Raw genomic sequence first — 16,054 nt, 5'->3', positions numbered from 1 at the left:
ACGGCAAGCTGAGTGCTCCCCATGCTCTCTCCTCTTTTTTTTTTTCAGACGGAGTCTTGCTCTGTCACTCCGGCTGGAGTGCAGTGGTGTGATCTCGGCTCACTGCAACCTCCACCTCCCAGGTTCAAGCGATCTCCTGTCTCGGCTTCCTGAGTAGCTGGGATTATAGGCACATGCCACCACACCTGACTAATTTTTGTATTTTTAGTAGAGGCAGGGTTTCACTATGTGGGTCAGGCTGGTCTCGCACTCCTGACCTCAAGTGATCCACCTGCCTTGGCCTCCCAAAGTGCTGGGATTACAGGCATGAGCTACCATGCCCAGCCCCCATGCTCATTTTAAAAAGTTTAAATACAAAGAACTTTCTGGAGTATCTGGTAGATACTCTGGTAGCAAAGTTTGATGAACCAGAAAATCCTATTCTCAGAACATCCCAGAGTAATCCAGCCAATGTGTGATCATGTACAACCTGCTCGAGAACTCAGGTACAGAAGAGGAGAGACCCTGCTTCAGAAGTCTGACAGGATGAGTATGTGGAGCTAGGTCTCATGCATAGTTCTGTGAGCAACCAGCTGTTTACTTTGGAAAAGTCACAGAGCTGTGAGGAACTCTGGCTTTTCCATTTGTAAACTGAAGCTAATAACACTGACCTAACGAGACAACTAGGCTGTCATCACAAAATGAACATGCTGTCAACCTGCATATTAAAGTCTAAATAGGTTTTTGCTTTTTAGGCACACTAATGGGATCAATTTTCCAGTAGGCAGTTATTAATGTTCATTAACTAGTTCACACCCATTTACCATCCACATTGCTTTCTAGTCAAAAGGTTCTTCCTGAAGCTGTGGCACATTTTCAAAAGTGTTAAAGCTGGAGTGCTGAAGAGATGGGGCCCAAACCAAATGATCATCTTGAGGAAAGCACAGATGAGAAAAAAATTAGAAATGGTTATAGTGTGTTAACAGTCCCCATGAAGGGGGTGAGTGAAGTCTGCTGAGCCAGGCTGGCTATATGTGCATAAATAGGGACACTCAGGCAAGTTTTCTTTGAGTCTTGGTCTACTCACTTATGAAATGTGAATGACGACAGCACCCAATGTGTCAGGAGTGATGTGACACAGCACCCTGCAGTACTAAGCAGGTCCTCAGCTCGCACTACTTACTATTACTATTGCCTCCACCAGGTACAAAGCAAACTGAGATCTTAGGTGGGTCCATTACGGTTGTCTTACAAGTTCTTTTTTAAGACAGAGTTCGGCTCTTTTCGCCCAGGTTGGAGTCTAGTAGCATGATCTTGGCTCACTGCAACCGCTGCCTCCCGGGTCAAGTAATTATCCTGCCTGAGCCTCGCAAGTAGCTGGGATTATAGGTACGTGCTACCAGGCCCAGCTAATTTTTTTGGTACTTTTAGTTGAGACAGGGTTTCACCATGTTGGACAGACTGGTCTTGAACTCCTGACCTCACGTGATCCACTCGCCTCAGCCTCCCAAAGTGCTGGGATTACAGGCGTCAGCCACCAGGCCTGGACATAAGTTCTTATTAATAAAGCATTTCTGCATAATCCTTCTATCCAGGTTTGATTAATTAACAAATTCACATTTTTTCTGAGTACCTTCTATGGGCCACACACTGAAACACAAATAATTTTCCTCATCCAACAAATTTCCGATCAGCAATCTTCTTGAATAGGACTTATTTCACACCAATTCTCACTCCTCCTTAACAATTTCGGACTAACTGCTTGTTATGCATTAGTCTCTCCAACATAAGGAAGGAGCTCAATGTATGGAAATGCAACTTTCTTGCTCATGAACTAAAGAATGTTGGCTACTGCATGTGACTGGGTGCTATTTTATACAGAAAAAATGTTTGCGAGATTTTAAGCTAAGTGTTGACAGTTACCTTACTATACATGTGACTAGAAGTCAACTCAGTAGTTTCACCCTTATCAGGGTAATCAGGGTAAAACTTTAACTCCCTAAGTCTGCTACCTGACAGGCACAGCAGGTGTTTAAGGAAATCTGCATTTAATTTAAACAGACATCTACCGGTGGAAATTTAGGGTTGGTTTGCTCAAATTAGTTAAGATTAAGAAGATCTTAAATTTGGCTGGGCATAGTGGCTCATGCCTGTAATCTCAGCACTTTGGGAGACCAAGGTGGGTGGATCAACGGAGGTTATGAGTTAGAGACCAGCCTGACTAACATGGTGAAACCCCAGCTCTACTGAAAATACAAAAATTAGGTGGGGACCTGTAATCCTAGCTACTTGGGAGGCTGAGGTAGGAGAATTGCTTTGAACCCAGGAGGCAGAGGTTGCAGTGAGCTGAGATCATACCACTGTATTCCAGCCTGGGTGACAGAGCAAAAATCCATAAGAAAAGAAAGAAAAGAGAAAAATAAATCTCAAATCCTCAAATCAATAACCTAACATCACACCCTGAAAAACTAGAAAAACAAGAGCCAACCAACCCCAAAGCTAACAGAAAAAAAGTAACATTCAAAATCAGAGCTGAACTAAATGAAATTGAGACATAAAACCATCCAAACATAAATGAAACCAGAAACCAGTTATTTGAAAAGAAATTGGTTTTTTAATGTCTACTAGCTAGACTAATTAAAAAAAGAGAAAAGATCCAAATAAATATAATCAGAAATGACAAAGGGGACATTACCACCAATCCTACAGAAAAATACAAATAACTATCAGAGAATATTATTAATATCTCTAGGCACATAAACTAGAAAATCTAGAAGATATGGATAAATTCCCGGACACATACACACTCCCAAGACTGAGCCAGGAAGACACTGAATCCCTGAACAGACCAAAAATGAGCTCTGAAATGGAATCAGTAATAAATAGCCCAGGACCAGATGGTGATGAGCTGACAGCACTCTTACTAAAACTATTCCAAAAAATTGAGGAAGAAGTCCTCTTCTCTAACTTACTCTATGAATCATTCTGAATCCCAAATCTGTCAGAAATATAACAAAAAAGAAACGTTAGGCCAATATCTCTGATGAACAGAGATACAAAATTCCTCAACAAAATACGGGCAAAAGAAATCGAGCAGCATCACAACAAAAAGGTAATCCACCACAAAGAAGTAGGCTTTATCCCTGGGATGAAAGGTTGTTTCTACATATGTAATCAATAAATGTGATTCACCACATAAACAGAACTAAAAACAAAACTACAGGATCATCTCAACAGATGCAAAAAAAAAAAAAAGCTTCCAATAAAATTCAACTTCATGTTAAAAAAACTCAAAAAACTAGGTAATGAAGGAACAGACCTCAAAATAGTAAAAGCCATCTATGACAAACCCATGGCCAACATTATACTGAATGAATGCGCAAAGGCTGGAAGCATTCCCCTGAAGAGCTAAAACAAGACAAGCATTTCTCTACACCAGCAACATCCAAGCCGAATGCCAAATCAAGAATGCAATCCCCTTTAAAACAGCCACACATGAAAAATACCCAGGAATACAGCTAACCGGGGAGGTGAAAGATCTCTACAACAAGAATTACAAAACACTGCTGAAAGAAATCAGAGACGACACAAACAAATGGAAAAACATTTCATGATAATGGATAGAAAGAATTGATCCTGTTGTAATGGTCATCCTACCCAAAGTGAGCTACAGATTCAATGCTGTGCCTATCAAACTACCAATGACATACTTTAGAGAATTAGATAAAGCTGCACACCTAAAACCATCTGATCTTTGACAATGTTCGCAAAAACAAGCAATGGGGAAAAGAGTCCCTATTCAATAAATGGTGCTGGGACAACTGGCTAGCCATATGCAGAAGAATAAAACTGGATCCCTTCCTCACTGTATACCAAAATCAACTCAAGATGGATTAAAGACTTAAATGTAAAACCTAAAACTATAAAAATCCTCAAAGAAAACCTAGGAAATACCATTCTAGACATAGGCCCTTCCAAAGATTTCATGATGAAGACACCAAAAGCAACTGGCACAAACAAAAAATTACAAATGGGACCTAATTAAACTAAATAGTTTAATTAAACTAGTTTTTCTTTACAGCAAAAGGAACTATCAACAGAATAAACAGACAACCCACAGAATGGGAGAAAGTACTTGCAAGCTATGCATCTGACAAAGGTCTAATATCCAATATCTATAAGGACCTTAAAACAAATTAACAAACAAAACCAAACAACCTCATTAAAAAGTAGGCAAAGGACATGAACAGTTTTCAAAAGAAGATATACACATGGCCAAAAAGCATATAAAAAATGCTCAACATCACTAATCATTAGACAAAAGCAAATCAAAAGCACAATGAAATACCATCTCACACCACTCAGAATATCTATTATTAAAATGTCAAAAAGGTAACAGATAAAAGGTTGTGGAGACAAGGGAACACTTAGACCCTGCTGGTGGGAATATAAATTACTTTAGTCACTGTGGAAGCAGTTTGGCGATGTCTCAGAACTTAAAATAGAAGTGGCATTTGGCCTAGCAATCCCATTACTGGGCACACACCCAAAGAAATACAAATCTTTCTACCATAAAGACACATGCATACTATGTTCACCACAGCACTGTTCACAATAACAAGGTCATGGAGTCAATATAAATACCCATCAATGGTAGACTGGATAAAGAAAATGCTGTATGAATATACTATGGAATACTATGTAGCCACAAAAAGAATGACATCATTTCCTGTGAGCAACATGGATGGAGCTAGAGGTGATTATCATTAACTGAACTAATGCAGAAACAGAAAACCAACACCACATGTTCTCACTTATAAGTGGGAGCTAAACACTGAGTACACATGGACACAACGAAAGGAACAACAGACTCTGGGGCCTACTTGAAGGCAGAGGGTGGGAGGAGGGCAAGGATCAAAACACTCCCTATCAGGTACTATGCTTATTACCTGGGTGCCAAATGATCTGTATACCAAACCCCTGCAACATGCAATTTACCTATATAACAAATCTGTACATGTACCCCAGAGCTAAAATAAGTTTAAAAAAAGGCCTTTATCAATAATAGTATAGAACATTACTATTTCTTCTATATCATTACTATATACTTTTGTATCTGAATAAAAATTCTAGGCTGTACCATCATAGATTTTCATAATCTTAGTTAAAATGTTAACTTTATTTATAGAATATTCTGTTCCCTATTACAAATATTAGTAAACTTGGATATCTTATGACAAACATTGATGGTTCACACATAGGTGAACTGGCAATCAAATCCTGGTGAAAACTCAGGCTTACCGGACCCTGAAGACTTCCATCCTCCCTGTCAATGCTGCCTCGAGAGAGTCTCACATCAGGTTTCTGAAGAAATTAAAACAAAATCAAAACAATTTCATTTTTGATTTGAAAATTATTGACAGATTCTATATTAAATTCCTTCCTTTTTAACACAGTTGTCCTCTGAATAAGAAGAGCTGAAAGTTTCCCAGTTTCAAAAATGTCCAGTGATGATGAACAAAGGCTAGCTGCCTTGGGAAGAACCCCATTCCTCTCCAAACACACATACACCTTACAGACTGGCACCTGTACCCGGTCCCACCCAGTGCTGGAGAACCTGCAGTCCACTTCTATTCCAAGTAGCACAGCAGGCTTTCTTCTTCACTGAGACCCTCAATCCCAGGATAAAAATATAAGGCATTACTTTCTGCTTCCTGACAGAATACGGCTTATACGGATTTGGCTGTCTTGCCAAAGCAGCAAATGAATTCAATGACGAGACTGTTTTCCCACACTGCATCTAGAATATAGAAACCAAGCAGAGAAATCTAGAGTTTATGTAAATAATGGCACAGAAATATCAGAAAAAACAAAGTAGGATGTAAGTCTTTATGGTGAAGTAGCAGGGCAGCAAGGCTTTTCCTCATGAAAACAACCCCGTGCTCTTGCAGTATGGGTTCTGTGGAGCCTTCAGCCACAGTGGCTCCTGCCTTCCCTTGGCCCAGGAACACTGGCCACATATTTCTGCCTGCAAAACTTCTTTCACTCTTCAAGGCTCAGCCACACACCGTTTCTTGGGAGCATGTTTCCCTCTTCAAGCAGAGCTGGTTGCTTCTTAGCCTGTGCCTTACAGATATCTCTATGTTGGCAGATACCACGCAGTAATTAGTTCCCTCATTAGAGATGGAGCATCTTGATGCCTGATTAGTCTTCGTAGCTCCTATTTCCCACATCTGAGCCTGCCCCTGAGAACAACATCTGCAATCAATTGCTGGGCAGGGGATGGAGAAATGAGCTTCACCTCTCCCTTCTTTCCCAAGTCCAGTGCTGTAGCCCAAACCCTCTTCATTGTACCAGTTCCTACTAGTCTTTTTGCCTTCTGTCTTAACTGTCTCTAATCAAAGCCTGGGGTCAGTTGTCGGTGCCAAGGTGTAGTGGGAAGTTGGTAAAGGACACAGCCACAATTAAGGTAAGAGTGATCCTCTGATGGCACAGAGGTGAACTTTCCAGGACAGGGGCCCTGCATGGTCCTGTGCCTACTTCCTCCCTTCCCCATTTCCTTCCCTTCCAGGCACAGTGCCTGGAGGTAGTGAATGCTGAGGTCTGAGAACAGGTCCTACCAGGAAGTGGGTGAAGGAGCTCCTGATGGCTAATCACTAAAAGGGGGCTATGGCTGACTGTTGCTAACAGTCTGCAGGGTTTCCATATGGGAAAAGGTGAAACTTGTGTGTTGTCCCTGAATTTAGGGCAGATTTTGGATCACTTATGGAAGAACATTCTAATAATCAGAGGCATCCTGAAAGAAAATAGATAGCCCTGATAGCAGGGAGTAAGCAAAGAGGGCAAAAGTCACAGCTTTCTTGTTATCTGATGATTCAACAGAATTACAAAATAGCTCATGTATATCAGCCCCATAACCTTAGTCACTGGCTGGAGCACATCGATGTTGACTGAATTAACTTTCAAGCTACTACATTAAAAAAAAAAGTTCCCTTTAATGTAAAAATATTCATTTAAGGCTGGGTGCAGTGGCTCACGCTTGTAATCCCAGCACTCTGGGAGGCTGAGGTGGGTGGATCACGTGGTCAGGAGATCAAGACCATCCTGGCTAACACGGTGAAACACTGTCTCTACTAAAAATACAAAAAGCTTGCTGGGTGTAGTGGCATGCGCCTGTAGTCCCAGCTACTCGGGAGGCAGAGGTTGCAGTGAGCTGAGATTGTGCCACTGCACTCCAGCCTGGGTGACAGAGTGAAATTCTGTCTCAAGAAAAAAAAAATTTTAAAAATTAAAAACAATAGCTAAATATAGGGTGGAAAATGACCTAAATCCTCAAATGCAGTGCTGGGTGTGATGGTGTGTGCCTGTAATTTTAGCTGTTAGGGAGGCTGAGGTGGGAGGACCCCTTGAGGCCAGGATATCAAGACCAGTCTGGGCAACATAGTGAGAACTCATATCTACAAAGAAAAAAATCTTAAAAATTAGCTGGACACAATGGTGTGTGCCTGAGTCCCAGCTACTGGAGAAGCTGAGGTGGGAGAATGGCTTGAGCCCCAGAGTTGAGGCTGTAGTGAGCTATCATTGTGCCACTGCACTCCAGCCTGGGTGAATGACCGAGACTCCGCTATGTTAGAACTCTATCAATCAATAAAACAGAAAAGTTCAGAATAAATATTTCTGAACTCTGAAGAGCATAACTTAAAACACTGTACTGTGTTTATATACACTATAATACCAAGGAACGATAATTTAAAAAATGAATTCTTTCTGCCGATGTGATATATATATAACTAGTCCCCATAAAGGAGAAGTTAAACCCAGAGACATGCAATTGGCGACTGGGACAGAAAGTATGCTGTGTTTTTTACCAGAGAGAACTATCCCATTACATGTGGACAGTTGTGGCTGGGTGTGAAATACAGCTCAAGAGGAAATTCAGAGGGAGGTAGTCCCTGACTTCTAGGATAGAATCTTCTCTGACAGGTAAGATAGACATGAATAGGCAGAACGGAAACCAGGCAAACACATGTGATACTTCAACCATTGATTCCAACTGACAACTGAGGGAGAACTCACTGGGGTGGTCCTATTCCAACGAGTAGAACTCACAGATCCTATTCCCTTGAATGCTGGGGTTCTGCCACTGCCTGAATGAAGAGGCAGCTTTGTGGGTCCCTAACATCCCAGATATACTTAAGAAAAATATTCCAAAACACAATGAACTTTGAGAAAATGTACTTGAGAGAACTTCAGATTGACAATTCACAGAACATTACTTAACATAAGTATCAAGGTCAGGAAAGATTTTGGGAAGACCAAGGAACTGTTCAAGCTTAAAGGAAACTCAAGACATGTGATAACTAAATACAACCCAAGATCCAGGACTTTTTTCTAGAAACGACATTCTGTGGACAACTGGTAAAACAAAGTCTGTTGATTAGCAAACAGTATCATATAATTGTTAATTTCCTGACATTGATAACTCGGCTGTGGTTATATAAGAGAACATCCTTACTTTTAGGAAATTCACAATGAACTATTTAAAAGTAAAAAGCAGGATATCTGGTATTCACTTCCAAATAGTTCAAAAAAATGGTATGTACAAATAGGAAAAGCAAAGGAGGTCAAATGTTAACAACTGGGGACTCCAGGTGAAGGGAATGTGGGACTTCTTTGTACTATTCTTGCAACTCTTAAAAAGCCTGAAACTATCCTTTCCCCCTCTGCCTATTCACTTGAGGAACAGCTGGGAGCTAGGTCTGCTTAGGTGTCCTGTTGAAGGGCTCTAAACAGAGGGTGGGTGGAGGTGACCATGTTTGACTCTACTGAAGAAGGAAGGACAACAGTCTTTTATTATTTTTAAGAGACAGGGTCTTGATCTGCTGCTTAGGTCAGACTGCAGCGGCTATTCACAGGCACAATCATAGTGCATTACAGCCTCGAATTCCTGGCCTCAAGCAATCCTCCACCTCAGTTTCTAGAGTAGCCGGGATTACAGATGCATACCACCACGCCCAGTTAGAGCTACAGTCTAAGAAAACAAAAGACCCAGCGGGCCCAACTTACGACATGGTCATTTAATAGTTATATGATTTTGGTTATTTTAAAATATTGTATATATCCTTGGTAGTCAATAATCTAACAAAAGAAACATGCACTTACTGTAGAAAAATTAAGATACTACAAAAAACAGATGAAAAAACTACAAATCACTCGACCTTACCCTTTGGAAGTAATTATCATTAGCTAATATTATGGCATAATGAACATGTAAAAGTAATTATTAGTTAATACTGTGATGTAAATGTATATTTACAAACATGGACCCACATCATATGATTCTGCAGCCTTCCTGTAATATTTATACAGAGGAAACTGACAAAACAATGCTTAAGGCTGCACAATATTCCACTGCATGAATATCATCACAAAATAGACAAAGGTAGAGAAGGGTGTGGGCTGTGGCACCAGGTGGCCTGGGTTCAAATCAGGCTCCAGACCTTACAAGCTGTGTGACCTGGGCCTCAATTGTTTCATCTCTAAAACGGAACAGTAACTGTAAAATATTTGCAAAGTACTAGGTTGGTGCCATATAAACGTTAAAATAAATAGTTCTTTTACTATTGGACATTTGGGTCATTTTCAAAATCCTTTATAAATAGGTTGTAGATGAATACCTTTATATACAAATCTTGAACTAAGTCCCTGATTATTTCCCTGGGACAGATTTCTTTTCTTTTTCTTTTAGAGACAGGGCTGTGACTATGTTATTCAGGCTGGTCTTAAACTCCTGTGCTCAAGTGACCTTGCTGTCTCCACAACTATCCCTAGCCTGGAGCAGATTTCTAAGAAAGAAATTACTAAGTCAAAGGGTTGGAACACTTGAAAAATCTTGCTAAAAGTTTCCAAATTGCTCAAGGCTGTCCTGATTTCCATCTATGTCAGTAATATGTGATACTGACTATTTCTGTATCTGTATTATCATTTTAAAACTCTCAACTGGCTCATGCCTGTAATCCCTGCATTTTGGGAGGCCAAGTTGGGTGGATCACCTGAGCTCGGGAGGTTGAGACCACCCTGACAAAGATGGAGAAACCCCGTCTCTACTAAAAGTACAAAAATTCAGCCAGGCATAATGGTGCATGCCTGTAATCCCAGCTACTTGGGAGGCTGAGGCAGGAGAATTGTTTGAACCCAGGAGGTGCAGATTGCAGTGAGCTGACATCATGCCACTGCACTCCAGCCTGGGCAACAGGAGCGAAACTCCATCTCAAAACAAAACAAAAAAACTCTCAATCAATTCATAAAGAAAATACTGTATAATATATTGTTGTGATTTGCTTCTCCTTCCTTTCCCCAAATAGTTGAACATTTCTATTTCTTATCACGAGATGCTAAGTTCCGTGAAGACATATGAAGCTGTCTGCTTCACTGCTGCATCTGTTATCTGGTAGAACACCGGACAAACAGGTGGAGGAAATCAATGACCTGTGCACTTTTCTAGTGAATTGATGGTCCATGCCCCTTTGGACAAGGCATAGCCTCTCTGGGCCTAGTTCCTCACCTGTAAAATAGGTAGAATAATACCCACCTCAGTCAGTCATTATCAGAATTAAAGAAGTACCTGGCAGCATTGTGCACAGATGTGTAGGAAATATCTGCTGAAGGAATGCTTCGATTAATATCCAAGGTACAAGAGATATGTTATAGATGAGGAACCTGAAGTTTAGAAAGATTTAGTTGCTTGGGACAACAAAGCTCTTAACAGTGGAGGTGGGCTTCAATCAGTCAACAGATAATAAGTACCTTCTATGGGCAGGAAATATTTACTGTTTCACTTAAACAAAAAATGTAACTCATTTATATTTTTGACTATAGAGTAAGGTATCGTGTTTCATGCATTTACACGAATTCATCTATTTTTATTTTCATATGAATTTCATGATATGACTTTTTAATGCATAATTCTCTAATGTGGTATTTTCCCAAAGACAGGATTTTAATTTTAAAGTGAGAAAGGCTTAGCCATATAAAATCTACTTGTGTTCTGTGAATGAAATAAATGCTTGAGCTTTTCTTTTTTCATACAGCATACACAGACCTCCTGAATGAAAGATGAGTGCCAACTGGGAATTGAAGAGCTATGCAGCCAAAGACAGCCAATCAGAAAGAACAGATTCTCGGTTGGGCACAGTGGCTCATGCCTGTAATCCCAGCACTTTGGGAAGCCGAGGTGGGGGGGATCACCTGAGGTCAGGAGTTTGAGACCAGTCTGACCAACATGGTGAAATCTCTACTAAAAATACAAGTTAGCTGGGCATGGTAGTACGTGCCTGTAGTCCCAGCTACTAGAGAGGCTGAGGCAGGAGAATCACTTGAACCCAGGAGGCGGAGGTTGCAGTGAGCCGAGACGATGCCACTGCACTTCAGCCTGGGTGACAGAGTAAGACCCTGTCTTAAAAAAAAAGAAAAAAGGAATAGATTCTCCTCTTGTTGCTGCTACAGAATGAAGTAAAATCCTCTTGTTGCCCCCTTCCAGAATATTCTAGATCTAAAGACAGTGTATCAAAGATAAAATTGGCTAGGTACAGTGGCTCATATTTGTAATCCAGTACTATGGGAGACCAAGGTGGGAGGATTGCGTGGCCCCAAGAATTTGAGACGCAAAAGCAGCATAGCGGGACCTTGTCTCTACTAAAATAATAAATAAAAATAAAAATTGGCTGGGTGTAGTGGCCTGCCATAGTCCCAGCTACTCAGGAGGCTGAGGTTGGTAGATGGTTGCTGTGAGCTATGATTGTGTCACTGCACGTGAGCCTGGGTGACGGTGAGGCCCAGTCTCAACCACCACCACCACCACCACCACCGAAGATAAAATTATGCAACTTTTATTTAAAATCTTATATAAATGGATCACAGAAATAAAGAATGTTTGGGGAACTTTGACTATTTTCCCCACCGGTATGCAGTTTCTTTTTTTAAAAAAGTAATTATAACTAATGTACAATAAAGTACACAAATCCTAAGTGTAAAGTTCAACGTATTTTTATTTATGTGCACACCCACATAGCACAGCACTCAGATCAAGACACCTCAGCAGGCAACCCCGCATACCCTGCCCAGCTGAGACCTGCCCCAGACTCCCCAAAGGGACCACTGCTCTGACTTCCAGCCCCATGGACTACTCCTGCCTGTTTCTGAGTTTCATATAAAAGGACTGCAGAATATGAACTCTTCTGTGTCTGACATCTTTTGTGAACATTTTGTCAGTAAGATCCATTCCTCTGATTGTATGTGGCAGGAATCTGTCCTTTTTTATTGTTGTATAGTATTTCATTGACTGAATATTTATCCATTCTGATATTAACGGGCAAGTAGGTAGGTTATTTCCAGTTCCTGGATACCACAAATAAATGTTGTTAGGAACACTCTTTTATGTATGGGCACATGCTCGTAATTCTTTTACGTATTACCAGAAGAGGAACTGTTGGGTTGCAGGTAAAAGGGACATTCTCACCAGGAGCAGATGAGAGTTTTGGTTACCTCACAGCCAGTGAAGACCTTGTTCTAGGTTGTGGGGACACATCAATAAATAGTTCAGCCTCATGTTGATATGGCTCTAGAAAACTTCAAATTTAAAACTTATAGCTCAGTCTTTTCTCCTTTCATTATACTGTGTTGCTTTCAAATGTGGAATCTGGTATGAGGGAGAAACCAGAGAGCTGTGACCTTGCTGCGTAGCAGGAGGAGGACAGTAGTCTGGCTTCAGACAAGACAGCTTCTCACCACTTATCGCTAGCTCCCTATCTCAGCATTGGGTGTTCACTGAGACTGACTGGATCTGCTGTGTGAGGGAAAAATGCTCACATATTTCTTTCTCAAACACAAAGTAGGCTTTATATACATAGGGCTTTCTCATTTAAAATTAAAATTCTGTTTTTAGCAGAGTACCACACATTAGGAAATTGTGCACACAGTAATACAAAGCGAATTGCAAAGTTACTCTATGTTTAAGCAATACCCAATAGGAAAGAAAGCCCTTTCAACCACTGAGGTTCTAACTAAGGCTGCCAGCACTCTCCGGCACTTGCTTTGTAAGACAGCTTTCATAGGGTATATTTGTAGGCACAGAACTGTCAGAAAGGACAGTATCTGACCCGGAAACAAGAGAAGGGAGAATGAGGCCAGGTGTGGTGGCTGACGCCTGTAATCTCAACATTTTGTGAAGTTGAGGTGGGAGAATGACTTGAGCCCAGGAGCTTGAGACCAGCCTGAACAACACAGTGAGACCCTATCTCTATAAAAAAATAAGAAAATGAGGCAGGCTTGGTGGCATATGCCTGTAGTCGCAGCTACTCTGGAGGGAGGCTGAAGCAGGAGAATGGCTTGAGCCCAGGAGGTTGAGGAGGCAGTGAACTAGGACTGTGGCACTGTACTCCAGCCAGGGTACAGAGCTGACCTTACTGAATTCAATGGCAGGACCAGAGCAGTAGGCCTGGGTAGGCCTGGGAATGAACCAGTTTATGAAGATAAAAACAGAAGATAAGCATCTTTAGACATTTTTACAGCAATTTGAAACCATAATTTTTGGACTGTCAAAAAAGTTTGACTTATATTTTTATGTCTTTTTCTAGTCAATTACTTTAAGTTTTATAAGAATACTGGTCTCCGACGTTTAAAAACTGCATAGCCCTTCCATGCAGTTTGAGAAGCCCTGTACTGGAAAGCTCCTCGGCATAAGAGGACAGATAGACTTCTGACACACAGCTTCAACAATGAACTGATTGACCTAAAAGTAGATGCCTCAGCCTGGCCTGGTAGCTGCAAGGACAAACCGATAGCTTTGGGCCTAGCTCATGTCAGAGGGCAAGACACAGAAACAAGCTTGTAAATAGCAGACACCATGGAAACCCAACAGTAATCTTTATATATATGCAGCATAAAAAAGACCACGAGATATAATTATCACTGTTAGAGTCTCTTCACCAAATGAAGGACCGTAAAGCATGTCTGTGCATATCCAGAGACCTACCTACAACCATCACCACTCAACAGTGTCACGAGAGCTTCTACATCAAACACACACTACCTTCCAACTGACAGATGGTCAGGGTGGTTCTCCTGCTACATCTGCAACAGGTGTTATTTTCAGTGTGCCAAGCTTTCCACGTAGATGTCTAAACATCTGAATCTCCAGCCTAGACCACCTCCTCTGGGCTCTATGCCCTATAACAGCTGCCTCCTCTGTATTCCCATGTTCACATCTGAAACGTCCAAACCCGGCATGATCATGTTTCCCTGACATAACTCCTCATTCTGAATTTTGTTTCATTTGGTGGCACAATGTTACTTTTGGTGACACCAATGCTATAATTCCTGTCCTGGATTCTTCCTTCCTCTTGACCTCCTATACCAATTCACCAAATCTTATGTTTTAAGTCTGTCTTCTCTGCTCCCCCCTACTTTGCTTCTTCTAGCTCAGACCCTGCTGTCACGTATTTGAATGACCACTCAACTTCCTAACAGATCTCTGCATTTCCTATCTTGCCCTCTGAGCCATCAGGCAGCAATTCAAGGCCAAGGTGATCTTTCTTTCTTTCTTTTTTTTTTTTCGGAGTCTCACTCTGTTACCCAGGCTAGAGTGCAGTGACACAATCTCAGGTCACTGCAACCTCTGCCTCTTGGGTTCAAGCAATTCTCCTGTTGCAGTCTCCTGAGTAGCTGGGATTACAGGCGTGAGCCACTGCAATTGGCCTAATGTGATCTTTCTAAGATGCCATCTGCTTCAAATCTTGAAAAGCACTGCCAGGCCTAAGATCAGAAAGTGGGTTTGGTACCAGATGTCTCAAAATCAATCGGGGTGCTTGTTATCACTCTAGGTCCTTGGCCTCTCCAGAGCTACTGCAGTTCTCTAGTTCTGGGTAACTGAGTTTTAAAAGGTCCCCTGTGACTTTTATGTACACTAATTTTTAATTTATTCATTTATAGAATAATTAAAATACCGACTTCGCCTGGGTTTGTGCATTACTTGTTTTTATTTTACATTCAACAAACATTTAGATGTTTAACACATTGTACGGTGGTACGTTCACTGGCTCAATAAATATTGGCTGGGCCTTATTACTGTTGAATGAAGGGTACTATGGGAGCTGGGGGAGAGTGCTGAATGGATACAGTTCCCATCTTTGTGATACTTACACTTTAGTGTAGAAGACAAGAAAACAAGTGAGACATTGTCATACAGTGAGAAACATTAGGAGAAAAATGAAGCAGGACAAAAACAGTTAAGTCATAGCTGCTGCACTTAAGGAACTTTTATTAGAGAAAGAGGGTAAGGGTGAGCATGCGTGAGAGTACAAGAGACTGGGAAAGAGAATGCAGGAGTACACACCATAATAAAATAAGTTCACTCAAGCTTCATGCTTGGCACTCAGTAAATTTCTCTGGCACCTTGTGGGTAGAGGCCAGGGATATTGCTAAGAACCCCTACTATTCACAGGACAGTTTTCTACAACAAAGAATTACCCAGCGCCAAACATAAACAATGCCCAGGGTGAGAAACCCAGTTATAGGGAATGTAACCTCCTTGAGGTGACTCGAAAATAATTTTTAAAGATGAAAAGGTGTTCCTCAAGCAGATTCCAGGGAATTGGAAAGGAAGAGGCTGAGCATTCCAGTCAGACATAGCAGCATTAGAAAAGGCATAAGTTAAACAGTCATTTACAAAAAGACAAAAATAAACTCATTAAAAAAAAAAAGAAACATTCATTCAATCAATCAACACTGAGAGCTTTCCATATGTGAGGCACTGCCAACTGAATGGCGAATAGGAAAGACATGGTCCATGGTTCCTGCGTGCATGGGGTGCTCAGTCTAGCAAAAGAAAAAGAAAAAAATAGAATACCATCTTATGAACATTAAGATAGGTACTTATTCCAGCCTGGTCAACATGGTGAAGCCCCATCTCTACCGAAAACACAAAAATTAGCTGGGCGTGGTGGTGTGGACTGTAGTCCCAGCTACTGGGGAGGCTGAGGTGAGAAGACAGATTGAGCCCTGGAGGTCAAGGCTGCAG

The 16,054-nt window shown here is 41.2% G+C and overlaps 1 protein-coding gene across 50 annotated transcripts in view; it reads right to left on the bottom strand.

Annotated features, from left to right (window-relative positions):
• Positions 1 to 16,054, bottom strand: part of PTK2 (protein tyrosine kinase 2) — a 360,020-nt gene that overhangs the window by 22,786 nt on the left and 321,180 nt on the right. For 47 of the 50 annotated variants that reach the window (XM_035276524.3, XM_035276540.3, XM_078353054.1 and 44 more), the window contains one exon: positions 5,281 to 5,343. In XM_035276524.3, coding sequence (XP_035132415.1) covers positions 5,281 to 5,343 — 63 coding nt within the window. Of the gene's footprint in view, positions 1 to 5,280; positions 5,344 to 14,995; positions 15,853 to 16,054 lie in introns of those variants that run through there. The other 3 variants (XM_078353076.1, XM_078353079.1, XM_078353085.1) reach the window with 1 other exon arrangement.

This window comes from Callithrix jacchus, chromosome 16 (genome assembly GCF_049354715.1).
Source record: "Callithrix jacchus isolate 240 chromosome 16, calJac240_pri, whole genome shotgun sequence".
Classification (NCBI taxonomy): Eukaryota; Metazoa; Chordata; class Mammalia; order Primates; family Cebidae; genus Callithrix; species Callithrix jacchus.
The sequence above is the reverse complement of the archived record's forward strand: the minus strand, read 5'-3'. Positions and strand labels throughout refer to the sequence as shown.